Source organism: Protopterus annectens, chromosome 13.part0, assembly GCF_019279795.1.
Source record: "Protopterus annectens isolate FY-2018-M chromosome 13.part0, PAN1.0, whole genome shotgun sequence".
Lineage (NCBI taxonomy): Eukaryota > Metazoa > Chordata > Ceratodontiformes > Protopteridae > Protopterus > Protopterus annectens.
The window spans coordinates 320430709-320457941 of NC_056747.1; the positions used below are offsets into that span (position 1 = coordinate 320430709).

Sequence of the window (27233 nt, forward strand, 5' to 3'; positions counted from 1 at the left end):
GAAGGCTTTAATTCTATATAGTGACCCAAGTTTCTTACTGACAGTCTTGATCAATTGGTTTATGTGTAGGTCAAATTTTAGGTTATTATCAATAATGACACCTAGTAGCTTTGTAGAGGGGTCAGGGGAGATGATAGTCCCATCTTTTGCATTTATGGTAAATGAAAAACAGCAGGCCTTTGTGTGGGGCAAAATAGCAGCATTTTAGCTTTTTTGGGATTTAAGTAGCAATCGACGTTCAGAGAGCCATTTTTCAATGGTATTAAAGGTGGACTGGGTAGCAGACCTCAATTCTGCAGATGTAGCTGAACAAATAAGGCTGGAGTCATTAGTGTATTGGATTTAGCTGACACTTGGGATGACAGTATGTAGGTCATTAATGAAGATGGAAAACAGTAGGGGTCCTAATATAGAACCTTGTGGGACACCAAGGGTGTTTGGTAATAGGTTAGAGAGCTTATTCTGCCAGAGAACAGCCTGCTGCCTCTCACTGAGGTAGGATTTAAACCATTGAAAGGCTTTAGAAGCTAGGCAGAAAGTTTGCAGGGTGTGAATCAGTAGATGGTGATCCACCATGTCAAATGCCTTGGACAGATCCAGTAAGAGGACTGAGGATATTTGGTTGTTGTTACGATTTTTATTGATGGTATTGGTAAATGCTAGCAGAGCGGAGGTAGTGCTATGATGTGGATGGAAGCCATGTTGGGTATCTGCCAAGAGGTGATGTTGGGTTAGGTGGTGCATGAGTTGTTTGTGTATACATTTTTCCATGATCTTTGCAACTGGAGAAAGTATAGCTATTGGTCTATAGTTGGAGAATTCCATGGAGGAACCTCCTTTATGTAGTGGGATTACATAGGATGTTTTCCAAATGGTAGGAATTTTAGCCTCAGCTATGGCCTGATTAATTAGTATTGAAACTGGATAGGCAATAGCATTAGCTGATTTTTGTAGGTATTCGGCAGGGAGTTGGTCAGTAGAGAGGGTGGTGGGTTTTCATTTTTTGATTAAGGTAAATAAATGAGGTCGACACTGGTTGAAAGCTGAAGGAGAGTAAGTTTTTATGGGTGGTTCTATCATGGCTGGGAGAGCAGGGAGGTAGTTGGCTAGCTAGGGCTTGAATTGTCTCAGTAAATAAATGATTAAAACTGTCTGCTACATTCTCAGGGGATTTATCAGTGGTAGTGGTGGGGATAGAGGTAGAGGTTTTACCAGGATGAAGCAGATTATTCAGACCTGCCCAGAACATCTGAGGGTTGTTCTGGTTGACTATTTGTAAGTTACAGTAGTATTGTTTTTCGTCTTGTAGTATAGATTTTTTTATTTCATTCCTAGCTTGTCGGTATTTAACATGATCATGGGGGTCTTTAGTAGAGCTCCATGTAGCCCAAAGTTTGTTTCTGTAGATAATATTTAGTTGAGACATTTTAGAAAGCCATGGTGCAGTTTTTGCTTTAGTTCGCTTTAAGCAGGTAGGTGCATGCCAGTTAAGGATTTCAAGAAATTTATTGCTAAAATATACAACTGCCTCATCCAAAGGGAGGTGTAATAACATAGACCAGTTGCAGGAGTTAAGTTCCTGCTGGAATTTGGCAGGGTCAAAGTTGTTTTTGTTTCTGACTTTTCTGAGTAAGGGTATTTGCAGATTATTGGATTTTTGTTTAACTATATAAGTGAGAAGGTGGTCACTTAGGTCAACGGGGCAATACCAGCATTGCACAGTTAGGGGTTACTATTTACAAGTACCCAGTCAAGTATGCTGTCTTTTTGGTTAGGTTTACCTAGCCTAGTAGGGGTAGATATGAGTTGTGAAAATGCATGCAGGTTAATGTGGGTAGTAGGGAACTCTAAGGAACAGGTGCCCCAGTCTATATTAAAGTCTCCAAATAGTAGGGTTTCTTGTGGGTAGTGACATGCTAGCCAGTGTAGGGTGTCTTCGAGTGTGGCTATATTATTACCCAGGGGAATGTACATACAGATGATGTTTATGTATTTACTCTTGCTAATCTGTTGTCTGGTGGCAAGAATTTCTGAATTACTACTCTGAGGTGGTTGGTTAACAGCTAAGGTTACATTCAGTTCAGATTTGTAGAGTATTGCTCCCCCCCCCCTTCCTAGAAGCATGATCCAGCCTGTGTATGTTATACCCAGGTGGTAACACTTCATTATCAGTAGTGTGAGGTTTTAACCAGGTCTCAGATAAACAGAGAATGTCAAGGGAGTGGACAGCCAGGAGTGCATGCAGTTCATGTATTTTGTTATTAGATAGTCTACTGTTTGTAGTTTTATGGCTTAGGTTAAAGGTGGTGGAGGTGTTTATATTAGTAGTAGAGGTCCAGGGTTGGGGTGAACGTCACAACTGAGTATAAGGCTAGGACAGTACTTAGTGATGATCTTCAAAAGTTTGTTTAGAAGTCTATAATATTGCTTTGATCTAGAGCTAAGGTGCCAGGGATTGGTATGCTAAAAAAGAGAATAAGTAGATGAGTTGGGCCCAGTGTTATTAGGATGGCTGAAAGAGGGATGTTTTACTGTTGGGGTTATAGTTTGGCCTTTTGGGTAATTATAACCAGTAAGCAATTGGTTTTCATACAAGGTAAGTGCATAAGTGACTAACAGAATGGGTAGTAAGGAGTAATATAACATTGTTAGAGAAGGAAAATAGTTGCAAAGTTATAAGATTTCTTAGACAGTTCAGCAGAGGATCTGATGCTGAAAGTGTAGATAGTAATGTGGAGTGTAGAGAATATAATTAGGTGGGAGCTGATAATAGGATAATTAAAACAGGGTTGGTAGAATATAGTGCTGACAGCTGATAGGATGCTGTAATAGCAATGTGGTTAACTACCAATAAATGCAGATGTACTGGGGTGGGTGGGAATAGGGGGCAGGGAAGGGAGTGGAGCAAGCCCGAGCGCAGCGGGGCTAACACTGACTCTGAGAATATACTCAGGTGTGTATGGGTAGGTTTTTAGTGAAACCTAATTCTCCATATTTTTGTTTTTATTTCTTTTAAATAGAGTTTTATAGCTGTGTTTTAAACTTTTTAACAAAAACGTTTATTCTATACCTTGATAACTAGCAGGGTATTTGTTGTCTGTAGGTAGTGGGTTTAGATTAAAAATTAACAGGGTTCTGTGTAGGAGAGCAGGGTAAGACTTTAATTTACAGGGTGTAACTGTAGCTGTAATAGAATGTAGGGCGATTAAAGTAGTTATACGCAGGGGTACCAGCTTATTAAGGGGGAGGACTAAGGTGCCTTTAGACCCAGGTCAGCAGGATACAATGTATTGTTACAGTAGACTTGTAAGATAATAACCTTAGCCTATTATAAGATGGCCTCCAGGTTGTTTTTGTGTGGACTGTTTGCAGGACAGCTTCCTTCAGGCAGGAGATTATGTTTATTAGTTATTTAGGGGGTCTACCTAAAATAAAAACAGAACAGGAATGAGAACCTTTGTGAGAACCTTTCTGGCTACTACAATCAACCACCGAACAAGCAGGCAAGTTAACATGCATTTCAAGTAGAGACAGTAGACAGAAACTCTGTATTGCTACAGACTGAATCTGTGCTCTGTTTTCACAATATGTGTCTAAAAACAATGTAAAACAAGGACTAAAACTTGCATTAACTCCATACAAGGCTTTCTATCAGATAAAATGCAAAGTTTCCTTCATGCCTAAGACTGTGTGTTCAAATAAGCTGCCGTACCAGCAGTGCAAACAAAACATAAAGCATTCCAAGGCTACAAACAGTAAATTTTAGTTTGATGTTCTTCGTGTTTCACTGTTGCAGTCATTACATTAGGGTAATCTGCTGGCAGGTTGCCCTCAGTCGGCCTGAATTCCAAAGTCTTGGGTCCTGCATCAGTTGCTTCACCTCTTCCATGACGTCAGGTCATCAGGGGTATAAAACATGCAGCCAACACCATTTTCTTCAGTCTTTCTTGCAGCGCGGTGCCTGAAGCAGAAGCATTTCGCAAGTGCTGGTCGGCCGACTACTGAAATATTCGAGTTTGAGTTTCAGAACCGAAGTCTTCACTAAAGCTAAGTACCCCGTTGGGGAAACTTTTTTTCTTGCTGTTTACTAATGTCAGAAAAAGTTAATAATTGTATTACTTGTGGGAAGCAAATACCTCATAAGGATTTCCATTTATACTGTATTCCTTGCCTAGGCCCTGATCACAACATGCTTGGCTGTCAGCTTTGTGCTAGATTTAACCAATGCACTATTAAGCATCGGTATTTTTTTGCATCAAAGTATTTTGGAAACAGATTTAACTACCCAGAAATGTCGTTGGATAGCAATCTGACTACCAGAGTACATAAAAAACACAAAGAAAAGGACAGAGAAAGGCAGTTAAGATCCAAAACCGATGACGAAGCTTCTCCTAAGCCAGTCACTGGTTCGCCGGTACTCAGTGAGGCACTTTCGCAGCCCCTGATACCCGCTACCTTCGAGTCGCACGCATCTACCGACACCAGGGTTGCCAGATTTCCAGCACCCCAGGTAGGACAAAAAAGAAGAAGAAGGTCTCTCACGTCAAGTGAAGACCAAAAAAAAAAAAAAGGTCTTCGACAATTGAAAACCAAAAAAAAAGGGTCTTTAATGCGGAACAGAGTTCCACATTAAAGATTAAAGAACTGAGCTCACTCAGTAGCTCTGCAGGACACAGGATATAAATCAAATTTAAATATGCTTATATGCTGTTTAACTGCCTGCCTGAAGTCAGTGAACATTTGCCTATACCATATTCTCCTTGAGAACCAGTACAATGGGACTGTTCCATTCCTTATAATATTTTTCTATAACCCCAGGGTTAAGCATCTTTCATACTTCATTCTTGTTTGATGCTGGGACTCCAGTATTTAGTATTCAGTATTTAGTATTGTTTTATTTTTACTTTCCTGCCAGATAAAGTTTCTATGTTCAACAGAATTAAACTGGTTTTATCAGGCACATTTGAGAATATGTCCTTATTCTTCAGCACAAATTATTTTACTTCTTTTTACTGAAACACTGGTAGTATTTCCTCTATTTTGACTTCAGGATATGCTGCAAGGCTCACCTTCCCTTGTAGTTGTACTTACTAAAGAAATTTCAGTAGAAGATTCTCTCCACAGGTTTCCTTTCACCGGACTGTCTTACTTTGTAATTCATTTTACATATTTTTTTCTGTTACTTCAAAAGGGCTATGATTCTTTACAGCAAAGTTTACCTTTAGAGCAGATACTAATTCAATTACCTGACCTCCTGCGTTGAATGCTAATCTGTTACACAGTCTGCATTTCTGTAATATATTCTCTGTTGCTCCTTCTATGTCTTTATACTCACTCTCTCACTGCAGGCATCACACTTCGTAAGTTGTTCTGCAGATCCTAAACGCATCCAATTAGACTTTTTACTGGGATAGTTTCTTCTTCACATTATTTATGTTATATCTAGCAAACATTGGGGGTGTGCTGCACTAAACACGGAGCTTCTCGTGTTTAATGCATTGCAGTTCCACATTCAACACAAGTAGCTCCGTGTTTAGCGATTTTTGATTGACTCATATCGGCATATAGGCCATCAGGTCAAAACACGGAGCTTCTCGTGTTTAATGCGAACACAAGAAGCTCGTGTTTAGCAATTTTGATTGGCCCGTATGCCAGGTATACGGATAATCAAAAACAAACAAAGCGGAGGCTGGCCGGGATTTAAACCGGCAGGGCAGGACTCGGGATCAGGCTGCTGATCTCGGGACAGTCCCGCCCAAATAGGGACGTCTGGCAACCCTGACCGACACCCATGTGGAGTCCGGCATGCCGCAAGATACTCAAGGTATTGGACCGACGGATGTATCTCCCTCGGATGGGTCTGGAGCCGCTGAGCAGGCACCGGCTTCTGAGGGTGTATTCAGACCTCAACATTTGTATATCAAACCGACAAAAGCTGCAAAAACAAAGACAAAAGCAACTTCTAAAACTAAAAAAATGATGCATGAGCCACATGCACAGGCCTCTATGCCTAAAAAACAGGTGATCAAAATAGCTGAAGAACTCATTACTTTGATCAGGAGTACCCATCCCCCTCCAGATAAGAGGCCTAAGCAAGACACTGATTATGAATCTTCAGATCAGGTTTCTATTTCTTCTGATTCCTCTTCTGATCAGGAATTATTTATACCTCCTTTGAGGATTCTGATGCTGAGGAGTCTATTCCATCTGCATCTCCTCCTGAGGATTATTCATTTGGAGAAATCTTGCATACTTTGAGGGAGCATTTTCACTGGGAGAGTCAAGACTTTTCAGAATCAAAAAAGAGGCTCAGGGATTTCCTCCTTCTCCCTCATCACAGGCCTTTAGCCATTGCCCCTGTTTTAGACATTGTGGATGATGTGTTTTCGGAGTCAAGCTTGACCCCTGACTCCTTACCTCTGGCTCTCAGTAAGCCTGACAGATATTACAGGGTCCCTGACTCAGATAACTTTTTATTTAGAAACCCTGCTGCTGGTCCTGAAACTATTTCACAGGGTCCAAAGGGAGTTAAGGCCTCAACAGCAAATAATCCTACCCCCTCTGACAGAGATTCAAGGGCACTGGACAGATGGGGAAAAAAGGTATATTCATCTGCACCCTTGGCAATCAAGGCCTTAAACTGTCAATTTCATATGCTTAAGTACCAACAACATGTTATGGGATTGCTGAAACAGAAAATGATGTTGATTTCAGAAAGTACAGAAAATAAAGAATTGCAGGAATTATTGCATGCAGCTGAACAAGTTGGAAAGCATACTTTGCAATGTGGTTTTGATTCCTTAGAGGCCTCCTGCAGGGCCGCAGTTACTGGATCTGTGATTAGGAGGCATGCCTGGTTAAAGGAACAAAATTTGCCTGATCATGTTAAAGCTAAATTGCTAGATGCACCTTTTCAGCATGATTCTCTGTTTGGTATTAAGGCAGAAGAGGTTTTAAAGAAAATGGAAGACAAAGCTAAGTCTATGCAAACTGTTAAAGACTTCTTACAAGCGCAGCCACCAAGATTCAGTAGACACTGGCCTACAAAAAATTGGTCCTTTCCTGTGTCAGACAGAGCTCCAAGGGGCAAATCCAGATGCCCTAAGGGTTCCAGATACCAGGCGCAAGATTCATACAGGTCAAAGCAATGGGGCGCTTCCACCTCCAAATCTGGAGGAGATAAACCACAAACCTATAGAAAGCAATCCCAATGACTTCCCTCTGCCTACACCAAGCACTTATCTTTTGGCAGCACGCACAGGCGGAAAATTAGCACTTTTTGCTCAAAACTGGCAGTTAATAACCCAGGACAAGTGGGTTCTAAACATCGTATCACAGGGATACAGATTCCATTTCCACACTCTGCCAATGGCAAATGGTTGGCCAGATCTGCCAAAAGTCAATGGGCAGAGGCACAGAAACAGGTTACGCCCCTCTTGGATATGGGGCCATTCAGATAATACCAGAACAGGAAAGAGAACAAGGTTTTTACTCAAGACTGTTCTTGTTACCCAGAAAGGACAAGGCCTGGTGGCCAATACTGGATTTATCGATTTTGAACACATACCTGGACATTCCAAAATTCAAAATGCTGACTTTGCAGCAGCTTCTGCCTGTACTGGGCAAGAATGCTTGACTGGTGACTTTAGACCTAAAAGAGGCATACCTGCATGTCCCAATAAGACAATCGTGTAGAAGATACCTCAGATTCAAGGCTGGCTTAATGCATTACCAATTCTTTGCACTGCCCTTTGGCTTATCTACTGCCCAAGGTCTTTACAAAGTGCGTGGCACCAGTAATTGCATTTTGCAGACAAAGAAGTATACAAATATATCCTTACTTGGATGACTGTCTCATTCAAGCAGAGAACAAGGACACTCTTCTTCGACACCTGGCATTTGTGAAAAGGTTTAACATGCCTAGGGTACACAATAAACTAAAAGAAATCACAACTGGTACCCTCTCAAAAGATAACATTCCTGGGTGCAAGCTTGAATACAACTGCCCAGAGGGCTTACCTCATGCCAGACAAGCAAAGGCAACTGACTACTTACTTCAAACTGATGGCAACAGAAACCCGGTCTTCTGCAAGACAAATTCTACAGGCTCTGGGCTTCATGGCATCCTGCATCCTACTGATTCCATATGCAAGACTTCATATGAGGAAACTTCAATGGTACCTAAACAGTTTATGGAGTCAACATTCTCACAGTCTGGAAACAATGATTCCTCTCATTCCCTGCCTGCAACAGGAATTTCTATGGTGGGCAAAGGCATGTCACCAAAACATGGGACGGCCATTCATTCTACCCCCTGTCAGCCAAACCTTAACAACAGACGCATCAGATTATGCCTGGGGGGAAGATGCATTCAGGGCATATGAACACCAAAACAAATGTATCTACATATCAACCAGAAAGAGATGCTAGCTGTTCAAAATGCCCTAAAAGCCTTCAAGGACTTGCTACATCTAGGACAACTACTGATAAAGACGGACAACACCACAGTTATGTGGTATATAAAGAAGCAAGGGGCACACAATCATACCCCTTTGCAGATTAACCATGTCACTGTGGTACACAGCTTTGTCCTAGCAAATACATCTTCAAGCTCAATTCCTGCCTGGAAAACAAAACACTCTGGCAGATGATTTAAGCAGAAATCTTTGGATCCTCATGAGTGGAAACTAAATCCACAAGTTTCAGCATGATTACAGAGAAATGGGGAGCCCAGACATAGATCTATTTGCCTCCCCTCAAAATTATCAATTGAAAGATTCTGCACAAGGACTTATCACAGACAAGCATGGAAAGTGGATGCCCTATCCTTCAGTTGGAAAAACCTATCAGTTTACGCCTTTTCCTCCTCTGCCTGTTCTTCCCAAGGTCCTCCTAAAAGTCAGACAAGAGAAGCCAAAGATGATATTAATTGCCCCGGACTGGCCCCACCAATACTGGTACCCAATCCTAAGGAACTTGAGTCTCAATACCCAGCTTGGACCTTGCCTCAAAGACCACAACTACTGTCCCAGCAAAACAATCAGATCCTGCACAATCAACTACAGACTCTGGCAACATGGCTAATCATGTAGTTATACAAACAACACCTCTCAGTAAAGCTGTGATGGATGTCATTTTGTAAGCCAGAAGGTCTAGTACTGAAAATCTTATGCTGACAAATGGAAGAGATTCTGTGCTTGGGAATCAAGCACAAGGAACTGATACAGCAGAACCAAATATTCCTCAGACTTAACTGAGATGCTTGACAAAGGCCTATCTTTCTCATTAATCAAAATCCATGCCTCTGCCATTTCGCTCATTACAATACAGAGCCACCAATCTTTTTCGCCCTTTACTAAAACAGTATCTTAGAGGAGCCAAAAACCTAAGGCTTCCTAGAAGATTACCATTACCTGCATGGGACCTCAGTTATGTGTTGGAAAAGCTCACCTGCCTCCATTCGAACCAGCCGCTACCACTGATATAAAGTTCTCATCATGGAAGACGGCTCTGCTGCTAGCAATTACTTCAGCAAGAAGAGTTTCAGAGCTACAGGCCCTCATGGCTGTAGAGCCTTTTATCATATTTTACCCAGACAGGGTGTCTCTGGGACAAATCCAACTTTTATGCCTAAGGTGGTTTCAGTGTGGCTCTTAACCAAACAATTCACTTGCCAACCTTTTATCCAAATCCGCAAAACAAGGGTGAGAGAATTCTGCATTCCTTGGACGTACACAGACAGCTAGCATTCTACTTGAGCAGGACTAAAGCTCTAAGAAAAACTGAGCAATTACTAGTGACATATGCTGCAGGATCAGAAAAGGGCTATTGCAAAGCAGACAATTTCAAAGTGGATAAGCCACTGCATCCATTTCTGCTACTCACACCATGGTAAACCCAGCCCAAGGGCATTAGGCCTCATTCCACCAGAGCTGCAGCTACTTCAGCAGCCTTTCTTAAGGAGTACCAACCAAAGACATTCTAGAGGCTGCTACTTGGAGTTCTGTTCACACCTTTACAAAGCATTATCATTTGCCTCTCTACTCTAAATCCAGGGCAGGCTTGCCACTGCAGTTCTGCAGGGCCTTATAGCCGCTCCTAATGCTGTTTATCTCCCAACCATAACTTTGGGATTCTACCCAAATGTAATGACTGCAACAGTGAAACACGAAGAACATAGTACAGTTGTGTACACTTACCGTAAATGTAGATGTTCGAGTGTATTCACTGTTGCAGTCCAGGTTACCCTCCGCCATCCCCTGTCATTCTGGCTGCTTATCTTTCCTTCTCTATCTTCTACAACCCATGTGGTGTATTTGCTTGTAGATGAAGGAAAACTTTATATTGATGCATGTATGTAGATATATATATATATATATATATATATATATATATATATATATATATATATATATTTTTTTTTTTTTTTTTTTTTTTTGCTACCTTTGGGGCACCTGACATGGGGGCAAGAAAACTGAAAGAAAATGGCATTGGCTGCATGTTTTATACCCCTGACGACCCAACGTCATGGAAGAGGAGACAGCAACCGATGTAGGACCCAAGACTTTGAATTCAGGTTTAATTGAGGGCAACCTGCCAGCAGAGATACTTCCTAATGTAATGACTGCAACAGTGAATACACTGAATATCTACATTTATGGTAGGTGTACTCAACTGTAGCCTTTTCTTGAGATTGAGACTTCTGGCATTGAGCAGCATTACCCTTAGTTTTTTTTCCTTTTGGTGTTCTAGGGTGGTAGGTTTAGAATTTGAGCCTTGCCTAAAAAGGCACTATGGGGGTGGCAAGAGCCTTTGCCAATATCCGAAGCCCAGGGTGACAGGTGCAAGCCATCCCTTGCGAAGCAGCGTGGCTTGTCCAGCATGTCATCCCAGGCAGACAGACATTGATCCCCTTTGAATGACACCAGAATTTAAGCCAATTATTAAAGCTGATCATCTTATCACTGTATTGTGGCATCATTCTAGGTGAAGGTAGGATACTGCTCAAGGTCAGGGTCATACCTGCCTGGGCTACATAATCAGAGAGCTCCTCGACGTCCCTTTTCATGTAGTCCAAGGAGTGCGTCTCAGGTCGTTGACACCAGCGTGGACAATGACTGAGTCGTACTTGTACCTGCTGTTGAGAGACCTGAGTGCTTGCGTTATGTGGCGGATTCTAGCCCGACAGGCAGCTTACTGTGACCTTCTCCTTACTCAGTCTGGTGAGCGGGACGCCAGTGTGCCTGACTATGGAATCACCAATGACAAGTGTGTCTGGAATTTTGTTTGGCCTTAGGGCTGTGACTGTTTGACACTCTGACTGTGTGGTCTATGTGTTGCATGTGTTGGGTCGTGAGGTGGTAGTTGTTTGGGTGTCTGCTTTGGTGGCCTCTGCTGTTTTGGTAAATTTTGACCAGAGCCTCGAGTATGTCTTTGTGTGAGTATGTGTATGATTTGAAGTTGTGATGGTACCATGTGTGACTGGGTATGTATTGTGTGTGGTTGCCTTCTCCTCCTGTCTGGTCTTGCCAGTCCTATGTTGAGAGAGCTCAGCCTCCAGTTTGGCCGTATAGTTGCATCTCTCGCATGTATTTGTGTTTTGTGGGAGAAGGAGAGGATTGTCTGTGTACATGAGGCAATTGTAACATTGCCTCAATATTCCCAGGTTCACCAGTTGAGCTGGAGAGGACACTAGCAACTGATCCCTCGACATACTAGAAGTAGTAGATAAAGAACTTTCAAAGGACTCCGGGAAGTGGGTTTTGGGCTGGTGGGTACTATCTATAATAAGAGTGCTTTATCAAGGTGCAAGTACTGTAGGAGTAAGTGCTAGGCTTTACAGATAGAGAATAGTCTACTTGGGAATCAAGTAGAGATGAACTTTTCAGTTATAGGATATGCTGGTTAGATCAGCAGTACAGTTTAGCGTGTTTTATAGCAGGGGCTGAAGGGAGCTAGGAATTGGGCCCAAACCACCCATGGACTACTTGTTTCTGGCTGAAACTTCCACAAATCGGACAAAAAGGGCGATCAGTGCTTTCCACTCCCACTTGTAAGCAAAGAAACTTCCTCCTTCCTAATAAGGCAATGGATCAGTAACAGGAACTAAAACAAAGCCCAGGGATCAGCGACTCTGAAACTGGACTACTCTAGTTCAGTAAAGTGGGAAAACAAGAGATTTTTGTTTTATTACAGAGATAAGGAAAAACAGACAGTAAATGCTATAAATGCTGTAAATCGGCTAGCGCACTTTAGTGTGTAGCCTACAGAAACAATTTGCAACAATTAGTAACTTAAAGTGCAATAAACAGTGTAAAATGCAGAAATCACTTAAAGTAGCAGTAAACAGGCGAAATGCAGTCGCTAGCTTAATAACAGTGGGAAAGCCACAAAAAATACTTATATCTGGTAGAAAGTCACTCTTTTAGCTCTCTGCTGCTTGGATCACTCTGCAGGCCACCACGAGGATCTGTGCAGAGTTGGTACAAGCTGGAAAACACGTGTTTAGCGTGTTTTATAGCAGGGGGCTGAAAGGAGCTAGGAATTGGCCCAAAACGACCAATAGACTACTAGTTTCTGGCTGAAACTTCACCAATTCGGACAAAAAGGAGTGCTTCCCACTCCCACTGGTAAGCAAAGAAACTTCCCTCCTTCCTAATAAGGCAATGGATCAGTAACAGGAACTAAAAACACATATGCTTAAGTACCAACAACATGTTATGGGATTGCTGAAACAGAAAATGATGTTGATTTCAGAAAGTACAGAAAATAAAGAATTGCAGGAATTATTGCATGCAGCTGAACAAGTTGGAAAGCATACTTTGCAATGTGGTTTTGATTCCTTAGAGGCCTCCTGCAGGGCCGCAGTTACTGGATCTGTGATTAGGAGGCATGCCTGGTTAAAGTAACAAAATTTGCCTGATCATGTTAAAGCTAAATTGCTAGATGCTCCTTTTCAGCATGATTCTCTGTTTGGTATTAAGGCAGAAGAGGTTTTAAAGAAAATGGAAGACAAAGCTAAGTCTATGCAAACTGTTAAAGACTTCTTACAAGCGCAGCCACCAAGATTCAGTAGACACTGGCCTACAAAAAATTGGTCCTTTCCTGTGTCAGACAGAGCTCCAAGGGGCAAATCCAGATGCCCTAAGGGTTCCAGATACCAGGCCCAAGATTCATACAGGTCAAAGCAATGGGGCGCTTCCACCTCCAAATCTGGAGGAGATAAACCACAAACCTATAGAAAGCAATCCCAATGACTTCCCTCTGCCTACACCAAGCACTTATCTTTTGGCAGCACGCACAGGCGGAAAATTAGCACTTTTTGCTCAAAACTGGCAGTTAATAACCCAGGACAAGTGGGTTCTAAACATCGTATCACAGGGATACAGATTCCATTTCCACACTCTGCCAATGGCAAATGGTTGGCCAGATCTGCCAAAAAAGTCAATGGGCAGAGGCACAGAAACAGGTTACGTCCCTCTTGGATATGGGGGCCATTCAGATAATACCAGAACAGGAAAGAGAACAAGGTTTTTACTCAAGACTGTTCTTGTTACCCAGAAAGGACAAGGCCTGGTGGCCAATACTGGATTTATCGATTTTGAACACATACCTGGACATTCCAAAATTCAAAATGCTGACTTTGCAGCAGCTTCTGCCTGTACTGGGCAAGAATGCTTGACTGGTGACTTTAGACCTAAAAGAGGCATACCTGCATGTCCCAATAAGACAATTGTGTAGAAGATACCTCAGATTCAAGGCTGGCTTAATGCATTACCAATTCTTTGCACTGCCCTTTGGCTTATCTACTGCGCCCAAGGTCTTTACAAAGTGCCTGGCACCAGTAATTGCATTTTGCAGACAAAGAAGTATACAAATATATCCTTACTTGGATGACTGTCTCATTCAAGCAGAGAACAAGGACACTCTTCTTCGACACCTGGCATTTGTGAAAAGGCTTCTAACATGCCTAGGGTACACAATAAACTAAAAGAAATCACAACTGGTACCCTCTCAAAAGATAACATTCCTGGGTGCAAGCTTGAATACAACTGCCCAGAGGGCTTACCTCATGCCAGACAAGCAAAGGCAACTGACTACTTACTTCAAACTGATGGCAACAGAAACCCGGTCTTCTGCAAGACAAATTCTACAGGCTCTGGGCTTCATGGCATCCTGCATCCTACTGATTCCATATGCAAGACTTCATATGAGGAAACTTCAATGGTACCTAAACAGTTTATGGAGTCAACATTCTCACAGTCTGGAAACAATGATTCCTCTCATTCCCTGCCTGCAACAGGAATTTCTATGGTGGGCAAAGGCATGTCACCAAAACATGGGACGGCCATTCACTCTACCCCCTGTCAGCCAAACCTTAACAACAGACGCATCAGATTATGCCTGGGGGGAAGATGCATTCAGGGCATATGAACACCAAAACAAATGTATCTACATATCAACCAGAAAGAGATGCTAGCTGTTCAAAATGCCCTAAAAGCCTTCAAGGACTTGCTACATCTAGGACAACTACTGATAAAGACGGACAACACCACAGTTATGTGGTATATAAAGAAGCAAAGGGGCACACAATCATACCCTCTTTGCAGATTAACCATGGCACTGTGGGACACAGCTTTGACCTACCAAATACATCTTCAAGCTCAATTCCTGCCTGGAAAACAAAACACTCTGGCAGATGATTTAAGCAGAAATCTTGGATCCTCATGAGTGGAAACTAAATCCACAAGTTTTCAGCATGATTACAGAGAAATGGGGGAGCCCAGACATAGATCTATTTGCCTCCCCTCAAAATTATCAATTGAAAAGATTCTGCACAAGGACTTATCACAGACAAGCATGGAAAGTGGATGCCCTATCCTTCAGTTGGAAAAACCTATCAGTTTACGCCTTTCCTCCTCTGCCTGTTCTCCCCAAGGTCCTCCTAAAAGTCAGACAAGAGAAGCCAAAGATGATATTAATTGCCCCGGACTGGCCCCACCAATACTGGTACCCAATCCTAAGGAACTTGAGTCTCAATACCCAGCTTGGACCTTGCCTCAAAGACCACAACTACTGTCCCAGCAAAACAATCAGATCCTGCACAATCAACTACAGACTCTGGCAACATGGCTAATCATGTAGTTATACAAACAACACCTCTCAGTAAAGCTGTGATGGATGTCATTTTGTAAGCCAGAAGGTCTAGTACTCGAAAATCTTATGCTGACAAATGGAAGAGATTCTGTGCTTGGAATCAAGCACAAGGAACTGATACAGCAGAACCAAATATTCCTCAGACTTAACTGAGATGCTTGACAAAGGCCTATCTTTCTCATTAATCAAAATCCATGCCTCTGCCATTTCGGCTCATTACAATACAGAGCCACCAATCTTTTCTCGTCCTTTACTAAAACAGTATCTTAGAGGAGCCAAAAACCTAAGGCCTCCTAGAAGATTACCATTACCTGCATGGGACCTCAGTTATGTGTTGGAAAAGCTCACCCTGCCTCCATTCGAACCAGCCGCTACCACTGATATAAAGTTCTCATCATGGAAGACGGCTCTGCTGCTAGCAATTACTTCAGCAAGAAGAGTTTCAGAGCTACAGGCCCTCATGGCTGTAGAGCCTTTTATCATATTTTACCCAGACAGGGTGTCTCTGGGGACAAATCCAACTTTTATGCCTAAGGTGGTTTCCAGTGTGGCTCTTAACCAAACAATTCACTTGCCAACCTTTTATCCAAATCCGCAGAACAAGGGTGAAAGAATTCTGCATTCCTTGGACGTACACAGACAGCTAGCATTCTACTTGAGCAGGACTAAAGCTCTAAGAAAAACTGAGCAATTACTAGTGACATATGCTGCAGGATCAGAAAGCAAGGCTATTGCAAAGCAGACAATTTCAAAGTGGATAAGCCACTGCATCCATTTCTGCTACTCACACCATGGTAAACCTGTGCCCAAGGGCATTAGGCCTCATTCCACCAGAGCTGCAGCTACTTCAGCAGCCTTTCTTAAGGGAGTACCAACCAAAGACATTCTAGAGGCTGCTACTTGGAGTTCTGTTCACACCTTTACAAAGCATTATCATTTGCCTCTCTACTCTAAATCCAGGGCAGGCTTTGCCACTGCAGTTCTGCAGGGCCTTATAGCCGCTCCTAATGCTGTTTATCTCCCAACCATAGCTTTGGGATTCTACCCAAATGTAATGACTGCAACAGTGAAACACGAAGAACATAGTACAGTTGTGTACACTTACCGTAAATGTAGATGTTCGAGTGTATTCACTGTTGCAGTCCAGGTTACCCTCCCGCCATCCCCCTGTCATTCTGGAGTTTATCTTTCCTTCTCTATCTTCTACAACCTATGTGGTGTATTTGCTTGTAGATGAAGGAAAACTTTATATTGATGCATGTATGTAGATATATATATATATATATATATATATATATATTTTTTTTTTTTTTTTTTTGCTACCTTTTTGGGGGCACCTGACATCGGGGGCAAGAAAAACTAAAGAAAATGGCATTGGCTGCATGTTTTATACCCCTGACGACCTGACGTCATGGAAGAGGAGACAGCAACCGATGCATGACCCAAGACTTTGGAATTCAGGCCGACTGAGGGCAACCTGCCAGCAGATTACCCTAATGTAATGACTGCAACAGTGAATACACTCGAATATCTACATTTATGGTAGGTGTACTCAACTGTACTTTCTTTGCATATAATAAGCAGTAGTGTTAGTCGTCCTTCACAAACCGCAGTAACAGCTAAATTCTCTCTCAAAATGGACAGCTAAACATAAGAACATGTCCTGAGTTCCAGGTGCAAGTCCCTATTAGTTTAAATCAGAAGCACGACTTCTGCCCAGAATGTTGATGAGTACTGATTCACAATCTGAGATCAGTGTAACAGTTTATCTTTAAAAACTATTAGGCATAAAATTGCCATATTTACTTTTAAGAAATAATACTGATGCATTAAATGCATGTCACTGCATTTGTTTTTGATGTGAAAATGTATGCTTATTACTTTAAACTGGGATATCCATATTGTAACAGAAGTTATGAAATGAAATTACATTTAGTCAAGACTTTGTCAATTGCTAAGAACAGGAAATAAGTAGTATTACACAGGTACTGAAACCCTGCTCCCTTTTCTACAGAACAGGAAACAGGGACACCAAACTATCCATGGCTTTCAGATATGTTTCCGCTTGCAGTAGCCTTAAAACTCTAAAGAATGTGTGCATCCAAAACTGATTGACCTCAGATGTGCTGAAATTCATTCAGTCATTGAGGGAAAGAATATGAGCATCCAGAAAATAAGGCAGAATGGATTTATAGCAGTAAGATCACATATGTAGATACTGTAGAATTATTTAATTGCTTAACCAGGATACTGCATCTGAATGGGACTATGGAGGTAGCCTGCTTGGAATTAACAAGACATTCCATGTAGCTCACTATATAGAAGTAGTGAACAGATCAGATAGACTTGGAGAGAATCTCCTAGTAGTAGTGTGGATCAAAAACTGGCCGCACTAATTCACAGGGTAAGAGTCAACGGAGTCAACTCAATATAATGATGGCTACCAGTGGAATGCGTCAGAGGACAGTATTAGTGCAGTTCTTTTCACTGTCTATAACTGACACTGTAGAAGGTCTCAGAGGAAAAGTCTGCATTTTAATGATGATGGAAGCTTATGCAAAAAGGTTGCTACATAACACAGTATAGAATGAATCTAAAAATACTTAGCAGAGTTGCAGAAATGGAGCAAAAGACTGCAGCTTAAATTTATTGCATATGAATGCAGCATATATATTTATCTGGGGATCAAAATTCAGTTAAAGGAGCGCATAACTGAAATGAAATAATCATAGTTGGATGGAAGCAGAAGTTGTAACAGATGCTGGACTGGTCATATCAGCTGCTTAGATGGCAACTAAGCAGTGTGAGAACAAACTGAAGTGAAATACTGAGATATAAGAGAAGAAACATTAACAGTAGGAAACAAAATATCATTACTCATTTAAACAGATAGATTTTAGGATTCATTGTGGTTTTGGAGACCTCATTTTTCCATAATGATGATGTTAGAGTAACATACAGTTCAAAAGAGGCAACCAAGGAGATGCTAACACAGCATCACATGTATAGACAAAAAAAGGAAAAACTAGAGGGGAAATGTTTAGCACCTCATCAGATTCCAGAGTCCTGAGGGGGCTCTTTGTAACAGACATAAAAGAGGACAAGTCGACTCAGTCTGCAAACACAGTGTGAATGGCTCAGGAAAGATGTAAGGAAGACTTATTACAGAGCAGAAAGAATAGTCAGTGAATGCAACAGCTTTGCTGGAGATCTGGTAAGCTTAGACAGTTTGAAAATGCAAAGGACAATAGCTAGAGACAGTGAAAACAAGCTTAGTCTGTTACTTCACTAATTCACTAATTCTTGTTTTATCGTTAGACAATTTTGTTAAAATATGCCGTCTTTCCCTGAGGTTATGTGACCTTGGAAGGTCTTATATTAAGTATGGGGGGGTTCTCCCAGCATGTAGTATGCGGAAGGGTTTGACCCCTTACCAAACGCAAAGACACATTTCATTTAGGATCTGTATTTTTTTTTTACGTTCACTTGCCAGTGAAAAAATGGTCCAATGATCAACCAGAAATTGTTGAATGGTTTAATAAGTGACAATAACACATAGCTAGTGGAAGTAGGACCATCATCTTATCCAGTTGTTAGTTATCTGTCGAATTGGTAGAGTAAATAGGCTGAGCTAATAGTAATGAGTCTTTGTTTGTTATTATGGTATGTGCTCCTATCTGTCATGCTCAAATCTGTAAGATGTGAAAGGAGCTCTTTTGCTTGTCTGTCCTGTCTAAGTAACATGTAGGTTGACAAAGACATTCTATTTTTTTCTAATTACCTGTGTTTGCCTTGCAGCTGATTCTGAACAGTCCGATATTACCTTCATCCTGCCATGATCGTCAGTGTTCTTCTTTTGCTGACTGTCATCCCGCGGTGCTACAAAGCAGCATTCCCAGAGGAATCCAGCCCTCTCAGTGTAGCTCCAGCAGAAGGTGGGTAAAACTTCTATGATAAACTACAATCTTAGTGAAAAAATGCAGGGACATTAAAGCCTGATGTCATGAGCAATATGGCGAGTGTACTGTTTCCATCTTTGTTTACATCGCTGTGGCTTTTAATGATGATGATGCCTTTAATAACATTTGCTAGAACCCCATCCAAAAGGAATGTTCATGATATTTGCCATTCTGATGTGCTTTAATATGACCTTTAGTTTCCTGTGATCTTCTGAGAAAGGGAAGATTCCATTTACACTGGAGTCCTGAATCTATTTTTTATATTAGTAACTGTCAAATACTAAAGTTTAGGAGGTTTATGTGTTGTATGCTGATGTCAAACTAAATGAAGAAGCAGAATCTAAGGCAACAAATGTTCAGCTTTGAATAGCATGTTTTATACTGGGCATGTGGTTTTCTGGTGTTGTTACAAGTGTGATGATATCCTGCTTTGTGCACACACACTGACATACACAGCAAACATTATGGGCACAGGTGATTCCATCAAATATTTGCCTAAAAATATTATTACAGTGACCCAGGTGTTTACGTACAGCTTGTCCACTAGTCAGTTGAAACCTTACCTCTAGAATACTAGGCTGTCTAACATGCTCAGAAAAAAAACAGTAGAAAGTGTAGCTGCCATTTCTTGGCAGAACTCTTTTGAGAAGTAAGACTTCCACTTTAGCGGAGATGAAAGAGTGGTGTCCATGCATCCTGTATGAGCATGTATCGAAGTGGAGGAAGTGGATTTTAGGTAACTGTGTAAATATGATTGTTATACCTTTGATTATGCACCCTGTTAATGTATTTGATTTTAATGCAAATTTAACCTATTTTTAATAATGTTAATACTGCACTATTTGTTCATCTGTTATTTCAGCTGCAGAGTATAATGTACTGAGGTTTTCATTGTTTATTTATATAATTCATTGTTTTGGGCTATGGCTGAACTGGATAGAACAGTTATGTAAGTAAACTGGGTCTATATTACCTGATCGAAAGACGTTTCCATTGAATGTCTTTTCATTGACGCATAAACAGTGAACTCCCAAAACTCCGAATGGTCAGTTCAGCGAATTTTTCCCAGAGGAAAAATCAGTTGGCCCACCAAACAAACTGCCAGACCCTATGAAGTGGGGGCTTCGCCCCCCCCCACACCCCGAAATCGTAATACAGTAGAGAAAAGGGCAAATTCCCAACAACAGCCAAGCGTTTTTTTTTTCCCCCCTGAGAAAAAATTTGCTGAAGTGGCCGTTCAGAGTTTTGGGACTTTGCTGTTTGTGTTGATGAAAAGGCATTCAATGAAAATGCCTTTTGGCAAGATAATATAGACTCAGTAAACTTATCATTAGCATTAGATGTTCGAATTATCAATGCTGCAGTAGCCTTACCTAGATGGGTTATATCTTACGTTGAATATAACCCATCTAATAATCTTACTGCAGCACTGATCAGTATGATGAATGCATAATACTGACACTTCCATTTCCCTGGTTATGAAGTAAAGCAATCAAGTCATCAATATGTTTGAGAACTGAACAAAAATTGCATTGCAGTGAAGCTGTACAGTTAATTGTAGTTGATGTACACTCAAATATATTTCATTTGACTCATAAAAGTATAGAAAGCAGTGTAATGTTAAAAGATTAAGATTTTGGCAGTGTTGCACCTGGCATAATGCGAGACAATGCTGAGAGGTTATTGATCCCCTTCTGTCTGTTTTGTTGCACCCTTTAGTATATCTGAAAATTAAGCAGTTATTAAACAGTTATTTGGCTTTTTAATTAACTCTGCCACAAACTGCTTCCCTTTGCTAATAAAACATGTAGAACACAGATGGACACTTTTCTTGGAGAAATATGTGTTCAAGAGGCAAGGTTTGTACTGAAGGCCTCCTGTACCGAGTTTCACCTCGATCCCTTTTCATCTTCTCTGTATAGCTGGTATACAGTCTAACATACTGACTGTGATGTATGCTTCTCTCATGTTACAAACACTTATCCTGCCCCATTGTTTCTATAGCCGTTAAGGAAAAAAAGAGTATAGACTTGTCGGTAAATGATAACATTTACAGAAAGTGTTGTAGACTGACTATATGTACATTTACACATTGTTTTGAGTGCACACACTGACATACACAGCAAACTTTATGGGCCCAGGTGATTCCATCAAATGTTTATCTAAAAATATTATTATAGTGACCCATGTGTTTGCATACAGCTTGTCCACTAGTCAATTGAAAACTCACCTCTACAGTAATAGGCTGTCTAACATGCTCAGAGAAAAAAAAAACAGTAGTAAAGTATATCTGCCATTTCTTGGCAGAACTGTTGAGAAGTGAAACCTCCAGTTTAGCGGAGACGAAAGAGTGGTGTCCATGCATCCTGTATGTGTGTGTCACATGTATAGCATTCTTAGCAGGACTCAGCTGGTCACCTTCCCAAAAAGTGCTTTTCATATTTGATGGTGGTGTGAATCACGAGGGATTTCTCTTCGTGCACACAGTGGTTTAGCAAGTGCTTGCAAATGAATAAACACATATTCATAACTGGAGGGATAGTTGTACCCTGATGAGTGACTGTTGTCAATGGCTTCCATTCTCAGATGGAGCTGAAGAATTTCAGCAACACTCAAGGGAAGTTATTCACACAGACCAAAATGGAAAGGGCCTTTGCAACATCATATTAATATGAACGCAATAAAGTAGGCTTTTTCACTACTACTAAAATCCACTGCTCATTTTTTTCAATAGATATTCTGCCTAGTCATTTTTTTTGTTTTGGCCTTTAATATGCCATCTTTTGTGCAAAGTCATTTTATAGGGCATGTGAAACATTCAACAAATGTAATGTCAATACATTTGTACAGTCTTTTGTTGCTGACACACAAAACAAAAGGTTTAGTGATGTGTAGTATACGTCTAGACTTCATTCTGTAGATGCAATATTTCTTTACCTCTGGCATCCAGTTCTCTAGTGGCATACAGCTCAATATTTTGTGATCCACCACCAGCCTAACCTCCTGGTTATCACAGAACCACATGTGATTAAATCATCTCCTCTGTCCTACTTTCAGGTGGCAAGATTAATGTGCTTCCTAGCCATCATCCTATGGTGGGGAAGGATATTTTCCATGCTACTACTAATACCTAACTTTGAAAATCAGACAACTGATTACAACGATTGTTATGCATTTCTTTACTTGTGCCAAGCATATATATTTGCGAATTCATTCCCATACTGCCTTCACACGTAATCGCACGTGCATACCCATACTACCATCACCCGTAATCGCACATGCCTACCATACTGCCATCGCTCGTAATCGCACATGCATACCCATACTGCCATCACCCGTAATTGCACATGCATACCATACTGCCATCACCCGTAATCGCACATGCATACCCATACTGCCATCACCCATAATCACACATGCATATCCATACTGGCGTCACCCGTAAACACACATGCATACCCATACTGCCATCACCCGTAATCATACATGCATACCATACTTCCATCACTCGTAATCGCACATGCATACCCATACTGCCATCACCCATAATCACACATGCATATCCATACTGGCGTCACCCGTAATCACACATGCATACCCATACTGCCATCACCCGTAATCGTACATGCATACCATACTTCCATCACTCGTAATCGCACATGCATACCCATACTGCCATCACCCATAATCACACATGCATACTCATACTGCCATCCCCTGTAATCACGCATGCAAACCCATACTACCATCACCCATAATCACACATGGATATCCATACTGCCATCACCCGTAATCGCACATGCATACCTATACTGCCATCACCCGTAATCGCACATGCATACCCATACTGCCATCTCCCATAATCACACATGCATACCCATACTGCCTTCACCTGAAATCACAATGCATACCCATACTGCCATCACCTGTAAACGCACATGCATACCCATACTGCCATCACCCATAATAGCACATGCATACCCATACTGCCATCACCCATAATCATACATGCATATCCATACTGCCGTCACCCATAATCACACATGCATACCCATACTGCCATCACCCCTAATCAGACATGCATATCCATACTGCCTCTATCTGTAATCATACATGCATATCCATACTGCATTCACCAGTGCTTACATGTATCCCATGCTGGCACGGATTTGACTGTAAAGAAGTAGATGAACAATTGGCTTCCTGCAGTCAGCCCAGCCAAAGTGGGGTTTTTTGTTTTTTTCACTCTTCATTCGAACAGCTTGGAGGTGTGTGTTTTACACTGTAGGGAAGCCGATGGACCAATCATCTGCCTACAGTCAGACAAAGTCCTTTTTTTATTTATTTATTTGTTGCTCTTCACTTGGAAGAGCTAAGAGGGTTGGGCAAGACCTGGGAGACCTGCACTGGGTATCAGATGAGCCAGATGCAGCTCTGACTTTCACTTCCCTCTCATTCTTTAACTCTCTTGTAACTTTCTGTTCTTTTTGTTTACTGTTTTGCAGTTCATTTTTGCTCCCCTTTTCCTGTCTGACTGGTGAGTGGAGCCTAGGGCCTTGTATGTAACACACCAACAGCTGTATTAAAGAAGTGACCATCAAGCAGTTTTGCCCACAATGGGCATAATATCTACCTTTATTTATTTTCTATGTGAAAGCCATAAGACAGCACAGCATGTGGGGGAGTGCTGTTTGACACATGTTTCAGTCATTCCTCCTTCAGGGTAGACTTGGTGCCATTCTCAGACTTTCACTGTGGTATTCAGCCTGCATTCCTTGCTTGCCTGAGGGTTAGTAAAGCCTTCCTTAAAGCTACCTAATTAAGTAAGGCCTCCAGGCAAACACTTTGTTCAATCCAGTCGCCATCATTTTTTTGCTGACTGATCTAAAACTTCTCTCTCGGAATATCTTTTTTCTGTTGCCATAACTTCAGTAAAAATTATATCAGCATTACAAAGTCTTGTTAATGAAACTCCATGTTTAGTCTTCCATAAATACAGTGCCACGTAGATTTTGTATGTACGTATTTATTTATTTATATTTATTTACCAGGGTGGTGCACTGATCTCAATGAACCATTTGCAGGCAGAGCCCAGGTATTGTAACCTAAATAAGACCATCAACCTACAAGTAATCTTTCCATCTTATTAGAAAAGAGGTGGATAACCTACTCCAGTGTTTAGTCATTTATTGACAACTGCATTTTTAACTTAATAAGGTGCAGTCCATCAAAAGTGACCAATTGTTCATTTCATGTGTCCTCAAAGAAGTTGTCAAGGTACCCAAAATAATACTGTCTAGGTGGTTAGCAGGCTGGGGTGCCTTCTGTGTGGAGTCTGTATTTCCTCCCTGTGCTCGCTTGGTTTCCTCCAGGTGCTTTGGTTTCCTCCCACATTCCAAAGATATGCAGTAGTTGGATTGGACATTTAAAACTGGCCCTTGATGTGAGTGTGTGGTGCACCCTCTGAGGAGGTTTGGGCACCAGACTATCAACCCAACCCTGTAAAATCATAACCACTAAGAAACCAGTGCCTGGAGGGGTGCTCATTGCCTGATGTGCTGACTGGCACATGTGGAACCGAGAGGAAGAGAGGTGGTTGGCAGAGTGCATGTAACACTTTTACCTAAAAGTGAAGAAACCCCTGCTAGCTCCAAATGCCAGATCCACCAGATCTATTACCACAACAGCAGAATTTCTGCAAAATGTCACAATGGACAGCATTTGAACTGTGCCTAGCTGGCTTACATTAAATAACTTTATCATTAATCACAACCTAACTATTATTTCCAGATCAAGGCAATCATTTGGAGCTACCATGGTTAAGTGGTGGTTATTATGACCAAAACTACTCAGGAGCATTTGCTAGAGACTCTGTTCTGACTGTTACAAAAAACTGACCACTCCTTATCAGGTAGGAAAGGTGTGCTCCTAATGCTACATCTATAAGAAGTGTAGTCTATATACAGGCTTCTATTGCTTCTTGTGCTCTGCAGTTTCCTGTCTCCTTTTTTTTAATTTTTTTCCTTTTTTTTTTGAGATTGTGTGTAGCAAATTTGAGTGCTTGCACTTCTGTACAAAAACTAGAGATCTGGTAGGGGGAGGAAGTCAAGCAGCCTGTGACAGATTTAGGTGTTGAGCAGTCCTGTTGTGCATAGGATATAGTCCAGGTGGTTAAAAAAGTTTGGTCAGTTCGTACAGTGTGTACATAATGATTGTTTACTACTCTTGCAATTATGGCTCTATCCCTGTCAACACCATGGGGGTTGCTTACTGTTGAATATTTGTATGCAGTAACATCATTATAAGTCTTTGAAGCAGAACCACTTGATAGGAGGATAGATCTGCATGTGAAGCTGTGATGGTTGTGTAAACTGGTGTTGGACAACATCAGTAAAGTTTATTTATTTATTTAAAATTTGTTTACCAGGATTGTCTGACTTTGAACAAAGTCAGTTTTCAGCAGTGGCCTGGGGAGAAATGCTCCAGACACATGTCTTTGTAATGTTTAAGTCTGGTACATCCATGTACTCTAGGCTAGAGACAATGATTTATGCTTGTCCTTTATCAAACTTTGAAAATCATACCCAGCATTTTAGATTTCAGCATATCTTCTGGCGTGCCCACTGTCTTTTATTTCTGTACATTTCCTTCTGCAATCAGCATCTTGAACTTTTGTTCATTATGTTTGTAGACCAAATTCACTGAAGAAAGTCTACTAGTAGAAATATCACAGGCACACAACCCCCTGAATGTATGGATTCTGTTATGGATAATAGATATGGGGGGTTGTGCATAATGCAGTCAGCTGACTAAAAGTCAGTTGGGTACATTTTGGAAAGTTCTAGAAAGGGCTTGATCCATGATCAGCACCATTGCTCTTTTTTGTCATTTGTGGTCAATTGGTAGCCATGGGCCTTTGTGCCATGTGCAGATCTGATCTGCTTTTTATGTAGGAATAGAATGAGATCATACCTCTCAACCTCTTAGAGCAAGAAATCTGGACAAAGCCATAAACAAAAGTGGGGCAAATGCCGAAAAAGAGGGACAGTTTTTAAATACTGCTCTTACAAACTTAGAAAGTTGATAGAATAACAAGTTTTGCATTGCCATGAATTTTCTGAAAGGTATGAAGTCTGAAACTCAAATGTCTGTCATTATTTTATAATTTCAATTTTTAATGATTTCCCACAAATTTGCCAGAAACCACAATGTTATGAAAAATGGACCAAAATATGAGGTAAAAATCTAGACATTCTACATAAATCTGTACAGTTGAGAGGTATGTGCCACTGGGTGTGGACAGGGAGAAACCCACTAATGTATCTCAGCTACTCATAATGCAACTTAAAAGTTAGAATATTAAAAAAGTAAGTTTATTGGGGCACTGAAGGCTTGGGGCGTCTTGTTTTCAAGTAGGAAGTTTTAGCTTAGAATATTTTTTGCAATTTGCATTCAAAATATTCCAAGTCTAAAGACTGTTGAAATGTAAAAATGTTAATTATTTTACCTTTTATGCACTACTTCCTCCATCCAGCAAAATTAGCAGGTGTCCATTTGGGGTAAATTATGACTTTTGTTCTTTTTGCCAGTATTTTAACTGTATAACATCAAGTTTTATTATAAATTGCTTAGAACAAGGTGATTGAAATTAAAGTAAGTAATGCCTACATTCAGAAATCTTCTTTGCTACAGTGCACAGATTTCTTAGAGAGAAATATAAATGTTGCTTGTTTTGCACAGATTAAAAAGATTACATGCAGCAGCATGTACATATTAAATCTCAATTAATAATCTACTCTAATTACAGAGGTAGGCACTTATGTACAATTAGTCCCAACATGTGTAACTAGAGTACTGATATAAACCTATTAATATGTCAACAAGTGTATGTAGCTAATAGTGCTCTGTATCACCTATTCATGACTCCAATTCGGTGACTTTCACATGTACACAAGAAACTCATATTGAGTGGTTTTACCATGCTGCTTTGTTACCAGAAAGTAGCTGTTGTCAATGCTGTGCCTGCCACTTCACCTAACTCGTAGCTGAAAAAGGTCTGCAGTTCAAACGACCAAACAAATTAACAAGGTAAATAATTAAACAAATAGGCTGACTGAG

General features: G+C 41.0%; 1 protein-coding gene across 2 annotated transcripts in view; it reads left to right on the plus strand.

Annotated features, from left to right (window-relative positions):
* Positions 1 to 27233, plus strand: part of SEMA6B (semaphorin 6B) — a 1264941-nt gene that overhangs the window by 544300 nt on the left and 693408 nt on the right. For both annotated transcript variants that reach the window (XM_044053908.1, XM_044053909.1), the window contains exon 3: positions 18955 to 19091. In XM_044053908.1, coding sequence (XP_043909843.1) covers positions 18992 to 19091 — 100 coding nt within the window. In that variant the 5' untranslated portion in view covers positions 18955 to 18991. The remainder of the gene's footprint in view (positions 1 to 18954; positions 19092 to 27233) is intronic.